General features: G+C 39.0%; 1 protein-coding gene across 1 annotated transcript in view; it reads left to right on the forward strand.

Annotated features, from left to right (window-relative positions):
* The first annotated feature begins 448 nt into the window (after positions 1-448).
* The window catches only part of TBX20 (T-box transcription factor 20), an 86,341-nt gene continuing 71,711 nt past the window's right edge, over positions 449-15,078 (forward strand). Inside the window, exon 1 of the mRNA XM_060781623.2 lies at positions 449-720. Coding sequence (XP_060637606.2) covers positions 588-720 — 133 coding nt within the window. The 5' untranslated portion in view covers positions 449-587. The remainder of the gene's footprint in view (positions 721-15,078) is intronic.

Raw genomic sequence — 15,078 nt, forward strand, 5'->3', positions numbered from 1 at the left:
CTCAGCTCCAGCTCCCCATGATTCGAATCCAGGGAGAGCGTGGATGAGCTCCCTCTGTCAGCTCCAGCTCCCCATGCGGGGACATGAGAGAAGCCTCCCACAAGGATGGTAAAACATCAAAACACCCGGGGGGGTCACTTGCAGACGGCCAATTCTCTCACACCAGGGCGACTTGCAGTTTCTCAAATAGAAAAATAATAATAATAACACTGTGATGTCTTTCTGTGTGCCCTCAACTCTTTAGAAAGCCCCCCCCCCCTTCCTTCCCTTTTCGGCTGGAGAGGAGAGGAGCGAGCGTCGCGCGCCTTTGCCCTCTCTCTCTCTCTCTCTCTCTGCCTCCCTCGAGGGCTCCGGACAGAGTGACGTGGCAGGAGCTGATTGGGCGGTCCCCGGGCCTCCTGCGGGTTAAGGCGGCGGCGCGCGGGGGGCCGGCCGCATTGCGAGGGAGCCCCTCCAGCTAGGCACTGGCCGCGGAAAGATGGGCGCGGAGTGATCGCTCACGGCCGGCTTCCCTTCGGGACCGCGTCCGTCCCTTCGAGCCTTCCGGGCCATCCAGCACGGGCTGCGGCTGCTCCTCGGACGGAGGCATGGAGTACACGGCGGCCTCCCCGAAGCCGCAGCTCTCCTCGCGGGCCAACGCCTTCTCCATCGCGGCGCTGATGTCCCGCGGGGGCCCCAAGGAGAAGGAGCCCGCCCACGACGACACCCTCAAGCCGCTGGGTGAGTGAGGGGGCTAAAGATCCCCAGCTCTTTCGGCCGCTCCTCATAGGGCTTGTTTCCCAGACCCTTGATCATTTTAACTCTTGGGGGCGCGGGTTAACACCCCTAGAATCATAGAAGCATAAACCTCATGGGCCATCCAATCCAAACCCCTGCCAAGAAGGAGGAAAATCGCATTCAAAGCACCCCCGACAGATGGTCATCCAGCCTCTGTTTAAAAGCTTCCAAAGAAGGAGCCTCCACCACACTCCGGGGCAGAGAGTTCCACTGCTGAACAGCTCTCACAGTCAGGAAGTTCTTCCTAATGTTCAGATGGAATCTCCTTTCTTGTAGTCTCCAGGGCTTGCTCCCTCCTCCCTATGACTTCCTCTCTCATATTTATACATGGCTATCATGTCTCAGCCTTCTCTTAATCAGGCTAAACATGCCCAGCTCTTTAAACCGCTCCTCATAAGGATTGTTCTCCAGACCCTTGATCATTTTAGTCGCTCTCTTTCTCTGGACACATTCCAGCTTGTCAATATATCTAAATTTAAAAATACAAAATCCAGATTGCTTGCTTTGAACCGGATTATATATAATATAATCCGGTTCAAAGTAAATGATGTGGATTATCTGCTGGGATTGAATTATATGGCAGTGGAGATCCTTCCTTAAACTGAAAACAAGACGGTATACAATGTTAAACCCATTTCTCCTCCTTTTTCCCCTTTTCTTCCTTCCCTTCTTTCTTCTACTCATCCTCCTCCTCTTCTTCCCTTCTCTTCCTCCTCTTCTTCTTTTCCTTTCTCAAGTTCCTTCTCTTCCTCCTCTTCTTCTTTCTTCTACTCATCCTCCTCTTTTTTTACTCACCCTCCTCCTCTTTTTCCCTTCTCTTCCTCCTCCTCCTCTTCTTCTCCTTTTCCTTTCACAAGTTCCTTCTTTTCTCCTCTTCCCCTTCTGTTCTTTCTCCTTCTGTTCTTTTTCCTCCTCTTCCTCCTCTTCCTCTTTCTTCTACTAATCCTCCTCTTTTTAAATCATCCTTCTTTTCTTTTTCCTTCTCTTCCTCCTCCTTCTTTTTCTTCTCCTTTTCCTTTCTCAAGTTCCTTCTTTTCTCCTCTTTCCCTTCTGTTCTTGCTTCTCCTCTTCTTTTTCCTTCTCTTCCTCCTCTTCGTCTTCTACGCATCCTCCTCCTCTATTCCCCTTCTCTTCCCTCTCTTCTTTTTTCTTCTTTTCCTTTCTCAAGTTCCTTCTTTTCTCCTCTTCTCCTTCGGTTCTTTTTCCTTCTCTTCCTCCTCTTCTCCTTTCTTCTACTCATCCTCCTCTTTTTAAATCATCCTTTTCCTTTTCCTTCTCTTCCTCCTCCTCCTTCTTTTTCTTCTCCTTTTCTTTTCTCAAGTTCCTTTTTTCTCCTCTTCCCTTTCTGTTCTTTCTCCTCTTCTTCTCCCCTCTTTTCCTCCTCCTCTCCCTCTTCCTCCCCCCCCCCCCCTCCTCCTCTTCTTCTCTTCTTCTGCTTCTTCCCCGTTCCTAGTTTTCTCCAGGCTCAAACTCAAAACAATACAACCCAAATGTATAAATATCAAAGTAGAATTGAATATAGGACGATTTTCAACCATTACAACCCTATTAAAATACATAAAATCCAACATAAAATCAGGTCTTAACAACTTTCTGCACTCTCTGCCCCGGAGTGTGGTGGAGGCTCCTTCTTTGGAGGCTTTTAAACAGAGGCTGGATGGCCATCTGTCAGGGGTGATTTGAATGCAATATTCCTGCTTCTTGGCAGGGGGTTGGACTGGATGGCCCATGAGGTCTCTTCCAACTCTATGATTCTATGATTCTTCTTTGACAGCCTAAGCAAGAAAAGAAGGGAGGGGGCCATTATGTCTTCTTTAGGCTCTTTAAGACGCTCCTCATAGGGCTTGTTCTCCAGACCCTTGATCATTTTAGTCGCCCTCTTTCTCTGGACACATTCCAGCTTGTCAATATCTCTTCATAACTATGTGTTGTATGCAAGTCGGATGTTTGTAACTCAGGGATTGCCTGGATATATGTGTTACATAGGTCTATGCTGTATTTCCTTACCAAGAAGAGACTAACCAAGACCCTCATCACACTCGAGAATGAATCCACTTTAAATCCGATTTATTTTCTGTGTTTCCATTATTATGATTTGACATTGCTTGATGTGCTTATTTATATTGTTTCTTGTATTTTATTTTTATATTTTATTTTTGTCTGTTGTTTATTTGCATTGCTCCCCTTGGGGAGATGGTGGCGGGGTATAAATAAAGTATTATTATTATTATTATTATTATTATTATTATTTTATTATTTTATTGACACAAAAACACAGTATGTCACAACAGGAAATCTATATGCTGGTTTTCGTATCACAAAATCACAAGTGGAACAGTTCCTAAGCGTCTAGGACTCTGTGATGTATACATCACACATTATTATTATTATTATTATTATTATTATTATTATGGCATAAAAACACAGTATATCACAGCAGGAAATATATAAGCCTGATTTAGTATCACAAAATGACAAGTCAAACAATTCCTACGCTTCTAGGACTCTGTGATGTATACCTCACACACTGTTGTTGTTGTTGTTGTTGTTGTTGTTGTTGTTGTTGTTATTATTATTATTATTATTTTACTGACACAAAACACACAGTATGTCACAGAAGGAAATCTATATGCTGGTTTTCGTATCACAAAATCACAAGTCGAACAGTTCCCAAGTTTCTGGGACAGTGTGATGTATACATCACACATTATTATTATTATTATTATTATTATTATTATTATTATTATTATTATTTTACTGACACAAAACACACAGTATGTCACAGCAGGAAATCTATCTGCTGGATTTAGTATCACAAAATCACAAGTCGAACACTTCCCAAGCGTCTAGGACTTGTGATGTATACATCACACATTATTATTATTATTATTATTATTATTATTATTATTATTATTTTACTGACACAAAACACACAGTATGTCACAGCAGGAAATCTATCTGCTGGATTTAGTATCACAAAATCACAAGTCGAACACTTCCCAAGCGTCTAGGACTTGTGATGTATACATCACACATTATTATTATTATTATTATTATTATTATTATTATTATTATTTTACTGACACAAAACACACAGTATGTCACAGCAGGAAATCTATCTGCTGGATTTAGTATCACAAAATCACAAGTCGAACACTTCCCAAGCGTCTAGGACTTGTGATGTATACATCACACATTATTATTATTATTATTATTATTATTATTATTATTATTTTACTGACACAAAACACACAGTATGTCACAGCAGGAAATCTATCTGCTGGATTTAGTATCACAAAATCACAAGTCGAACACTTCCCAAGCGTCTAGGACTTGTGATGTATACATCGCACATTATTATTATTATTATTCTGACACAAAAGCACAGTGTGTCACAGCAGGAAATCTGTATGCCTGATTTAGTATCACAAAATCACAAGTTGAACACTTCCCAAGCGTCTAGGACTCTGTGATGTATACATCACACATTATTATTATTATTATTATTATTATTATTATTATTATTTTACTGACACAAAACACACAGTATGTCACAGCAGGAAATCTATCTGCTGGATTTAGTATCACAAAATCACAAGTCGAACACTTCCCAAGCGTCTAGGACTTGTGATGTATACATCGCACATTATTATTATTATTATTCTGACACAAAAGCACAGTGTGTCACAGCAGGAAATCTGTATGCCTGATTTAGTATCACAAAATCACAAGTTGAACACTTCCCAAGCGTCTAGGACTCTGTGATGTATACATCACACATTATTATTATTATTATTATTATTATTATTATTATTATTATTTTACTGACACAAAACACACAGTATGTCACAGCAGGAAATCTATCTGCTGGATTTAGTATCACAAAATCACAAGTCGAACACTTCCCAAGTGTCTAGGACTGTGTGATGTAGACCTCACATATTATTATTAATTATTATTAATTATTAATAATTATTATTTCTGCGTACTGCAGGATTCTGGGGTTTGTAGTCGAGTGAGGCTGTTCAAGGCTCCTCCCGAAACTACAAACCCCAGAATTCTGCAGGAGGCAGAAACCGGATTTAAAGTGGATTCATTCTCTAATGTGATGAAATAACAAGATCCATAAAATCTCCAAAGCGGCATCCAGGCTTTCTACTCTTCCCAGGTACTTTTGGATTCATTCTCCCTGTTATGAACTTTAGAGCAGGGCTTCTTCAACTTTTTCCCCTTGCAAACCGAGACATTTTTTACATGACCCGAGATATATGGGTGGATAAACAATTACTGAGAGCAAATCCGCATTTGCAAGGCTGGTTCTCCTTTCTGTGGAGTATAGCCCAAGCTGTTTTCTGCAGCGCCCATTGTAAACACAATTGCTTTAAAGGGAAAGCTTTTACTGTTGTCATTTTTTTCCCCTGACCCCAAAATTGATCTAAAGGTACCCGGATCCATGGTTTAAACTTCTGCAACCAGCCTTGCCCACTGTGATCAACTTTCTGTGTTGAAATACTGTGATTTTATATTGTTCTGATGTGTTTATTTATATATTTTGTGTATTTTATCTTATTTTATTGTTGTATTTTTATGTTACATATTTGCATTGTTGTATTGCTGGGCTTGACCTCATGTAAGCCACACTGAGTCTCCTTTGGAAGATGGTAGTGGGGTATAAATACATTAATAATAATAATAATAATAATAATAATAATTAATTGTATTATTATTATTATTAATTGTATTATTATTATTAATTGTATTATTATTATTATTGTATTATTTTGCAGGATTGACTGATTGCAGTATCCAGGGTCCCTTCCACACAGCTGAATACAATCCCACATTATCTGCTTTGAACTGGAATATATGGCAGTGTGGACTCTGACAATCCAGTTCAAAGCCGATATTGTGGGATTTTCTGCCTTGATATTCTGGGTTATATGGCAGTGTAGAAGGGCCCTAAAACTCCAGTATCCAACAACTATGTCCCACCCTAGACATTATATTATAACCCCAGTTGCCTAGTTTCTAACAAACTTCACAAACTCTGAGGGAGAAAGGTCAGGAGAGAATGCTGCTGGAACATAGCCATACAGCCCAGAAAACTCACAGCAACCCACTACTACTATAAACTTAAAGATAGAATCCAGCAAGGGGGGGGGGGGAGTCAAAACACAACCCAACAACAACAAAAAGGTGTCTTGTTTTTAGCCCTGTTCCTGGAATGAATGTGAAAATTGCATTGGATAGACCATGTCAGCTTTAGTTTCTGAAATATGGTTATCATGTTTTTTTGTGGTGAAGCAAATGGTGACTGGTAAATAAATAGCATAGGTTCTGTATCTCGAAAACTAGAGAGGAAAGGGTGCCATATTTGGAATTAAGAAAGTCAAATATACCCAGAAGCAGGGCTAAAGTTGGCCAATAATAATAATAATAATAATAATAATAATAATAATAATAATAATAATATATTTATTTATTTTTTTACAGTATTTATATGTCCTTTTCTCAGCCCTGGGGGAACTCTTAAATAAAAAAAATAATGGAAAAATTCAATGCATTACATATATAATCCGTATCATAAACCAAACAGCATATGACTGAGCATAAAATACAATAGGACAAATTCACTATAAGATAATAGGACATTTAAACATGAAGTATAAAAAATAAAAAACAACTAATAAAATCATCAAAACCACATGGTAATAATATACTTTAGAAATATAAGATAGAATAATATATGTTAGAAATAAAATTTATAATATTAATAATAGTAATAATAATAATATATTATTATTATAAATTTTATTTCTAACTTATATTATTCGAACTTATTTTTCTAAATTATATTATTACCATGTGATTTTGATGTTTTTATGAGGTTAGAAATAAAGTTAGAAATATAATTGATAATAATAATAGTAATATATTATTATTATTATTATTATTATTATTATTATAAATTTTATTTCTAACCTGCTCTCTCTCTCCAAGGGACTCAGGGTGGCTTCCAATAGGCCATATTCAGTGCCATACAGATTCATAAAAACACAGCACAATAAAATAATAGATTAATCTTGGTTGAAAACACATATAAAATAAACTTTATTGGGTGAGTAAACATTGGGTGACTTACTTCTAAGTAAACGCATGTTGAATGTGGTATCTGTGGCTGGATCTACACTGTGGTATAATGTGGACTCCTATAATGCAGTTTGAACCGCATTAAAGTGTATAATATATAAAGTTTATAATATATAATACTTTATATATAAAGTGTATAATATAATATATAATATAATATATACGCATTAAAGTGTATAATATATAACATATAAAGTGTATAATATATAATACTTTATATATAAAGTATATAATATAATATATAATATATGCACATTAAAGTGTATAATATATAACATATACAGTGTATAATATATAATACTTTATATATAAAATGTATAATATAATATAATATATACACATTAAAGTGTATAATATATAACATATAAAGTGTATAATATATAATACTTTATATATAAAGTGTATAATATAATATATAATATAATATATAATATTTTATATATAAAGTGTATAATATAATATATAATATATAATATAATATGTACACATTAAAGTGTATAATATATCATAGAATCATAGAATCAAAGAGTTGGAAGAGACCTCATGGGCCATCCAGTCCAACCCCCTGCCAAGAAGCAGGAATATTGCATTCAAATCACCCCTGACAAATGGCCATCCAGCCTCTGCTTAAAAGCTTCCAAAGAAGGAGCCTCCACCACACTCCGGGGCAGAGAGTTCCACTGCTGAACGGCTCTCACATTTATATAACATATAAAGTGTATAATATATAATACTATATATATATATATATATATATATATATATGTATGTATGTATAAAGTGTATAATATAATGTATACACATTAAAGTGTATAATATATAATATATAAAGTGTATAATATATAATACTTTATATATAAAGTGTATAATGTATAATATATAAGTCCAACTGCATTGTATGGCAGCCCAGATCCAGCCTGTTGCTGAAAAGTTCACATAAAGGGAGAAAGAAATAGTTTGCTGAAGCCCCATCTACACTGCCATATTAAATCCAAATTATCTGCTTTGAAGTGGATTATATGGCAGTGTAGATTCATATAATGCAAAATAATCCGGATTATCTAATTGGATAATCCGGATTATATGGCACTGTAGATCTAGCCTCGGTGATTGACCAACAGGAGCAACATATTTGCTTTCTGCAGAGCTCAGTGACATCTTGTTAAAAATGTTAGTGAAATGTATAACCAGTTTCTGTTTAATAATAATAATAATTATTATTATTATTATTTATACCCCGCCACCATCTCCCCAAAGGGGACTCGGAGCGGCTTACATGAAGCCAAGCCCAGTGATATATTATTACAGCAACATAAAAATATAAACAACACAATAACATCACAATAAAATCAATAAAATCTATCTCATTGACCTCCAAATATATGTACTTCCAGTTCCAGAAGTGCATTGCTATTCCTGCAATCTTAAATTCTCTACCAAGGTTACATTTTAACTTGGAAACAAGCTCACAATGTAACAAAATGCGAAAAATGGGTAGTTCCTGCTGGTTTGAAAGTTTTATTTCCCGTTTATTTCCTTTGACAGTCGTTGTGAGACTCCAGAAACTTTGTTTTTGTGGCTACCATAAACTGTGTTGAATTGGTTGAGACTGAATGAGACCTTTAATGAAAAACTAAAGCAAAATGTGCTGCAGGATCTCCCGGGGAAAGAAAGTTTTTGCAGTTTAATACACTTTCACTATGTTTTAATGATAGAACCAATTAGGAAAGGACATTTCTATCCCAGGAACAACAAATGCGCCTCCTCTCTCCTTTCCTTTAAACTTTCCTTTCATAAAAACAGAGAGTCTAAACCCATTTCTTGAGTTTGTTTTGTTGTTTTGCGCCCACCGCGTTAGTCATGTCAACTTCTCACCGCCTTTAGTGGAGGAGGGAGAGATCCCCTTTCCCGAACTCGGGGTTCAGGTTCCCCTCCGAGGAAAGGTTTGTCCTCTCTTCCCTTTCTTCCTCGGGTTGAGACTTGAAAATAAATAGGGTTGGAAAAGCAGCGCGAGGTCGTTTTTAAGATCTCCTGCGTTTCAAAATGGACTAAATCCGAATTGGGAAGAAACTATCGTTTTAGCTCCCGTTCCCATCGAACTCAATGACGTTTAAGTTTAGATCATGCCCCAAATGGATCTCCCCCTTCCTTCCTTCCTTCCTTCCTTCCTTCCTTCCTTCATTCATTCTCTTTCCTCCCTTTCTTTCATTTTTCCTCTTCCTCCTTCCCTCCTCTTTTTCTTCTCGTTTTCTACTTCCTCTTCTTTTTCTTTCTCCTCCGCCTCCTCTTCTTCCTCCTTTTCTTTCACTTCTTCTCCTCTTCTTGTTTATCACTTCTTTCTCATTTTTCTCCTTCTCCCCTTCTTCCCTCCAATATATGTCTCTTTCTTTCATTTTTCTCCTCTCCTCTTCTTTCTCTTCCAATTCTTTCTCTTTCTCCCCTTCTCCTCCGCCTCCTCTTCTTCTTTCTTCCCCTCCTCCTCTTTTTTTCTTTCCTCCCTCGATTGGATGCCTCTTTCTTTCATTTTTCCTCTTCCTCCTTCCCTCCTCTTTTTCTTCTTCCTCTGCTTTTTCTTTCTCCTCCTCCGCCTCCTCTTCTTCCTCCTTTTCTTTCACTTCTCCTCTTCTTTTTATCTCTTCTTCTTCCTCATCTTTCTCCTTCTCCCTTTCTTCCCTCCACTATATGTCTCTTTCTTTCATTTTCCTCCTCTCCTCTTCTTTCTCTTCCAATTCTTTCTCTTTCTTCCCTTCTTCTCCGCCTCCTCTTCTTCTTTCTTCCCCTCCTCCTTTTTTCTTTCCTCCCTCGAATGGATGTCTCTTTCTTTCATTTTTCCTCTTCCTCCTTTTCCTTTTCTTCTCCTTTTCTTCTAAATCTTCCTCATCTTTCTCCTTCCCCCTTCCAATATATGTCTCTTTCTTTCATTTCCCCCCTCTCCTCTTCTTTCTCTTCCAATTCTTTCTCTTCCTCCCTTTCTTCTCCGGCTCCTCTTCTTCTTTCTTCCCCTCCTCTTTTTCTTTCCTTCCTCGAATGAATGTTTTTCTTTTATTTTTCCTCTTCCTCTTTCTCCTCCTTTTCTTCTTCTTCTTCCTCTTCTTCTTTTCTTTCTCTTCTGCCTCCTCTCCTCCTCCTCTTCTTCCTTTTCTTTCACTTCTTCTTCTCCTCTTCTTTTTTTCTCTTCTTCTTGCTCATATTTCTCCTTCTCCCCTTCTCTGCTTCCTCCCTCCAATAAATGACTCTTTCTTTCTCCTCCTCTTCTTCTTCCTCTTCTTCTCCTCTTCTTTTTTATCTCTTCTTCTTCCTCATCTTTCTCCTTCTCCCCTTCTCCTCCGCTTCCTCCCTCCAATAAATGTCTCTTTCTTTAATATTCATTCTCTCCTCCTCCTCTTCTTCCTCTTCTTTCTCCTTCTCCTCTTCTCATCAGCTTCTTCTTTCTCCCTTCTTCCTCTTTTTTCTTTCTTCTCTCCAATGAATGTCTTTCATTTTCCTTCTCCTCTTCATCTTTCTTCTTCTCTCCTTCTCCCGCCTCATCCTTTCTCCTCCTCCTCTTCTACTTCTTTTTCTCCTCTTCTTCTTCCTCATCTTTCTCCTCTTCTTCTCCGCTTCCTCCCCCAATATATGCCTCTTTCTTTAATTTTCCTCCTCTTCTTTCTCTTCCAATTCTTTCTCCTTCTCCCCTTCTCCTCCGCCTCCGCTTCTTCTTTCTTCCCCTCCTGTTTTTTTCTTTCCTCGCTGGAATGGATGTCTGATTCTTTCATATTTCCTCCTCCTCTTTTACTTCTCTTTTTCTTCTCTTTTTCCTCATATTTCTCCTTCTCTCCTTCTCCTCCGTCTCCTTCCGCTTCTTCCACTTCTTTTTCTCCTCTTTTTCTCTTTGTCGTCTTCTTTCTCATCTTTCTCCTTCTCCCTTCTCTTCCATCTCCTCTCTCGAATTGACGTCTCTTTCTTTCATTTTTTCCTCCTCCTCCTCCTCCTCCTCCTCCTCCTCTTCTTCTTTCTCCTCCTCTTCTTCCTCCTCCTCTTCTTTTCTCCTTTTTCTCTTCTCCTTCTTCTCTTCTCCTTCTTCTCTTCTCCTTCTTCTCTTCTCCTTCTCTTCTACTCCTCCTCTCGCATTTTCTCTCTTTGTAAACTCAGGCCCGTTCTAAATGGCCACTATAAAATCCAGATTATTTGCTTTGAACTGGATTATATGGCAGTGTGGACTCATAGAATCAAATTCAAAGAAAATTATGTGGATTATCTGCTGTGATAATCTGAATTACATGGCATTAAAGGTCCTGCCTTAAAGTAAAAACAAGACAGTGTACAATTTTAAACCCCTTTCTCCCCCCCTCCTTTTCCTTCTCTTCCTCCTCTTCTTCTTTATATTCTATTCCTCCTCTTCTTTTTTTCCTCCTTCTCTTTTCCTTTTCCTAGTCCTCTTCTTTCTTCTACTCATCCTCCTCTTTTTAGTAATCCTCATCCTCTTTTTCTTCTCTTCTTCCTCTTCTTTTCTCCTTCTCCTCTTTTCCCTTTCCTTCTTCTCTTTTTCTTTCTTCTACACATCCTCCTCTTTTTTTACTAATCCACCTCTTTTTTCTTCTCTTCTTCCTCTAATTTTTCTCCTCCTCCTCCTCTTTTCCTTTCCTCTTCTTCTTTCTTCTATTCATCCTCCTCTTTTTTTTTTTTACTAATCCTCCTCTTTTTCTTCTCTCCCGCCTCCTCCTCCTCTTCTTCTTTCTTCTTCTCTCTTCTCAGCTTCCTTCTTTTCTCCTCTTCCCCTTCTGTTCTTTCTTCTCCTCTTCTTTTTCCCTCTTTTCTTCCTTCTCTCCCTCTTCTTTTTTTCTCCTCCTCCACTTCTACTCTTTTTCTGCTTCTTCCCCCTTCCTCGTATTCTCCAGGCGGAAACGCACACTCAAAACAATACAATGTACGCTTTACAACCCAAACTTACAAACACCAAAGTGGAATTGAATAAAGGACGATTTCCAACCATTACAAACCTATTAAAATACATAAAACCCAACTCAGCGCCCCCGCTCAGGTCTTAACAACTTTCTTCTTTCCACTTCATCACACTAGAGGGAAAAAATCTATTAAAAACCGGTTTCTGCCTCCTGCGGAATTCTGGAGTTTGTAGTTTAGTGAGGCTGTTAAAGGCTCTTCCCTAAACTACAAACTTCATAATTCTGCAAGAGGCAGCAACCGGATTTTAAGTGGATTTTTTTTGTCTAGTGTGATAGACGGCTTGCCTGAACAAGGAAAGATTTCAGGGAGGGGGCCATTCTGGCTTCCTTAGGCAAAAAAGTTTCAGAAATTGGGGGCAGCCACTGAGAAGGTGGTGCCCTCCTCACCCTTGTAACGACATATGGTCGGGAAAGCAACCCCGTTAACCCGCAGCAGGACATTCCTCTCCTCCTTGTACATACTTTGGTTGCGGGGGTTTCTTCCTTAGTAGGAAGAGGAGGCTCAGCTTTGCGCCCCTCTTCGCCTTTCCACTGGTTGTATTCGGAACCCGCCAAAGAATGTCTCTATAGGCTTTCCGTTAGTTGGATTGTTGCTTTTGCTATCACCATTTACCATCATCTGGCACAACATAATCAGAACCTCTCTCTGGACTGATAGGAAGGCTCTCAATCCTGCCTCCTTCATGAGACTGAAGGCGGTATTAATTCCAATGAGAGAATGTGTGTATATGTATGTGTACACACACACACACACACACACACACACACGTTGCTGTGACCCACTCTAGTGGTCATGGGGGTTTTGTGTGGGAGGTTTGGCCCAATTCTATCGTTGGTAGGGTTCAGAATGCTCTTTGATTAAGGGTGAACTATAAATCCCAGCAACTACAACTCCCAAATGTCAAGATTCTATTTTTCCCAAACTCCACCAGTGTTCACATTTGGGCATATTGAGTCTTCATGAAGAGTTTGGTCCAGATCCATCATTGTTTGAGTCCACAGTGCTCTCTGGATGGAGGTGAACTACAACTCCAAAACCAAAGGATACTGCCCACCAAACCCTTCTAGTATTTTATGTTGGTCATGGGAGAACTGTGTGCCAAGTTTGGTTCAATTCCATCATTGTAGGTGAACTATAAATCCCTAAACTACAACTCCCAAATGACAAAATCAATTTTTTTGAGTGAAGGACATACATTGGGTTGTTAGGTGTCTTGGTCCAAATTTTGTGTCAATTCGTCCAGTGGGTTTTGAGTTCTGTTAATCCCACAAACGAACATTACATTTTTATTTATGTAGATACTAGCCATCCCCTGCCACGCGTTGCTGTGGCCCAGTCTGTGTATGTGTATTTTGTGTGTCTGTATGCGTATATATTTGTGTATATGTGTATATATGCGCATTTGTGTATATATGTGCATTTGTGTATATATGTGATTTTGTGCATGCGTTGTAATGTATTTTTTTTGTTTTTTGCCTTTTAAGTATCTTCTCCTGTGTTTTTAAGTGTTTTAATGAGTGATGGTCACTTGTTGGCCTAATAGGTGTATTGTGTCCAAATTTGGTGTCAATTCGGCCAGTGGTTTTTGGGTTATATTAATCCCACAAACAAACATTACGTTTTTATTTATATGGACTGCGAGAAGATCCAACCAGTCCATCCTCCAGGAAATAAGGCCCGACTGCTCACTGGAGGGAAGGATACTGGAGACAAAGTTGAAGTGCTTTGGTCACATCATGAGGAGACAGGAAAGCCTAGAGAAGACAATTATGCTGGGGAAGGTGGAGGGCAAAAGGAAGAGGGGCCGACCAAGGGCAAGATGGATGGATGGCATCCTTGAAGTGACTGGACTGACCTTGAGGGAGCTGGGGGTGGTGACGGCCGACAGGGAGCTCTGGCGTGGGCTGGTCCATGAGGTCACGAAGAGTCGGAGACGACTGAACGAATGAACAACAACATATAGTTTTGCGCACACTTTGTAATGTATTTTTTTGTTTTTTGGCTTTTTAAGTCTCTTCTGCTGTGTTTTTCAATGTTTTTATGAGTGATGGTCACTCATTGGCCTGATAGGTGTATTGTGTCCAAATTAGGTGTCAATTCATCCAGTGGTTTTTGAGTTATGTTAATCCCACAAACAAAGGTTACATTTTTATTTATATAGACTAACCATCCAGGCATTGCTGTGGCCCAATCTGGAAAATAAAGTAATGAGGAAGTGCTGGTTTCTAATATATGTAATTTCTTGATGCTTGTGGGTAAACAGTATTTCTTGTTGTTTCTTTGTAAGTGTTGATGTGGAGATTGTCTGGTTTGCCTACTCTGGAACATGGAAGATATTATTGTCCTTCTTTAGGGGTCCCTTTCAAATCTGATATTGTATCTGTCGTGTGTGTTTGTGTGTGTGTGTGTGAATCATATATATCTATCTATATCTATGGCTGGATGGCTCTTTGTCAAGAGGGTTTTGATTATGTTTTCTTGCCGTGGTGAAGGGGGTTGGACTGGATGGCCTTAAGGAAGCATTTCTCTCATGGGGGGGGGGGGGGGGGGTTATGAAGGGTGTGTGAAAGGGGTTGCCAAAGACCACCAGGAACACACTATTTTCTTTTGGTCATGAGAGTTCTGTGTCAGAGGTTTGGCCTAATTCTATCGTCAGTGGGGTTCAGAATACTCTTTGATTGGAGGTAAACTATAAATCCTAGTAACTACAACTCCCAAAAGACAAGGTCTATTTCCCCCAAACTCCATCTGTGCTCATATTCGGGCATATGGAATATCCGTGCCAAGTTTGGTCCAGATCCATCATTGTTTGAACAGTGCTCTCTGGATGTAGGTGAACTGCAACTCCCAAACTCAAGGTCAATGCCCACCAAACCCTTCTAATGTTTTCTGTTGGTCATGGTAGTCCTGCATGCCATGTTTAGTTCAATTCCATCATTGGTGGAGTTCAGAATGCTCTTTGATTGTAGGTTTACTATAAATCCCAGCAACTACAACTCTCAAATGACAAAATCCATTTTTTTTTTGTGTGATGGTCAGGTCAGTCCTTGGGTTAGTAGGTATCGTGTGGCCAAATCCAGTTTCTGCCTCCTGCAGAATTCTGGGATTTGTAGTTTAAGGAGCAGCCTTTAATAGCCTCACTAAACTTCTAATCCCAGAATTCTGTAGGAACCAGAAACCAGATTTTAAGTGGATTTTTTTTCTCTA

The sequence above is a fragment of the Anolis sagrei genome, chromosome 6, assembly GCF_037176765.1.
Source record: "Anolis sagrei isolate rAnoSag1 chromosome 6, rAnoSag1.mat, whole genome shotgun sequence".
NCBI classification, from domain to species: Eukaryota; Metazoa; Chordata; class Lepidosauria; order Squamata; family Dactyloidae; genus Anolis; species Anolis sagrei.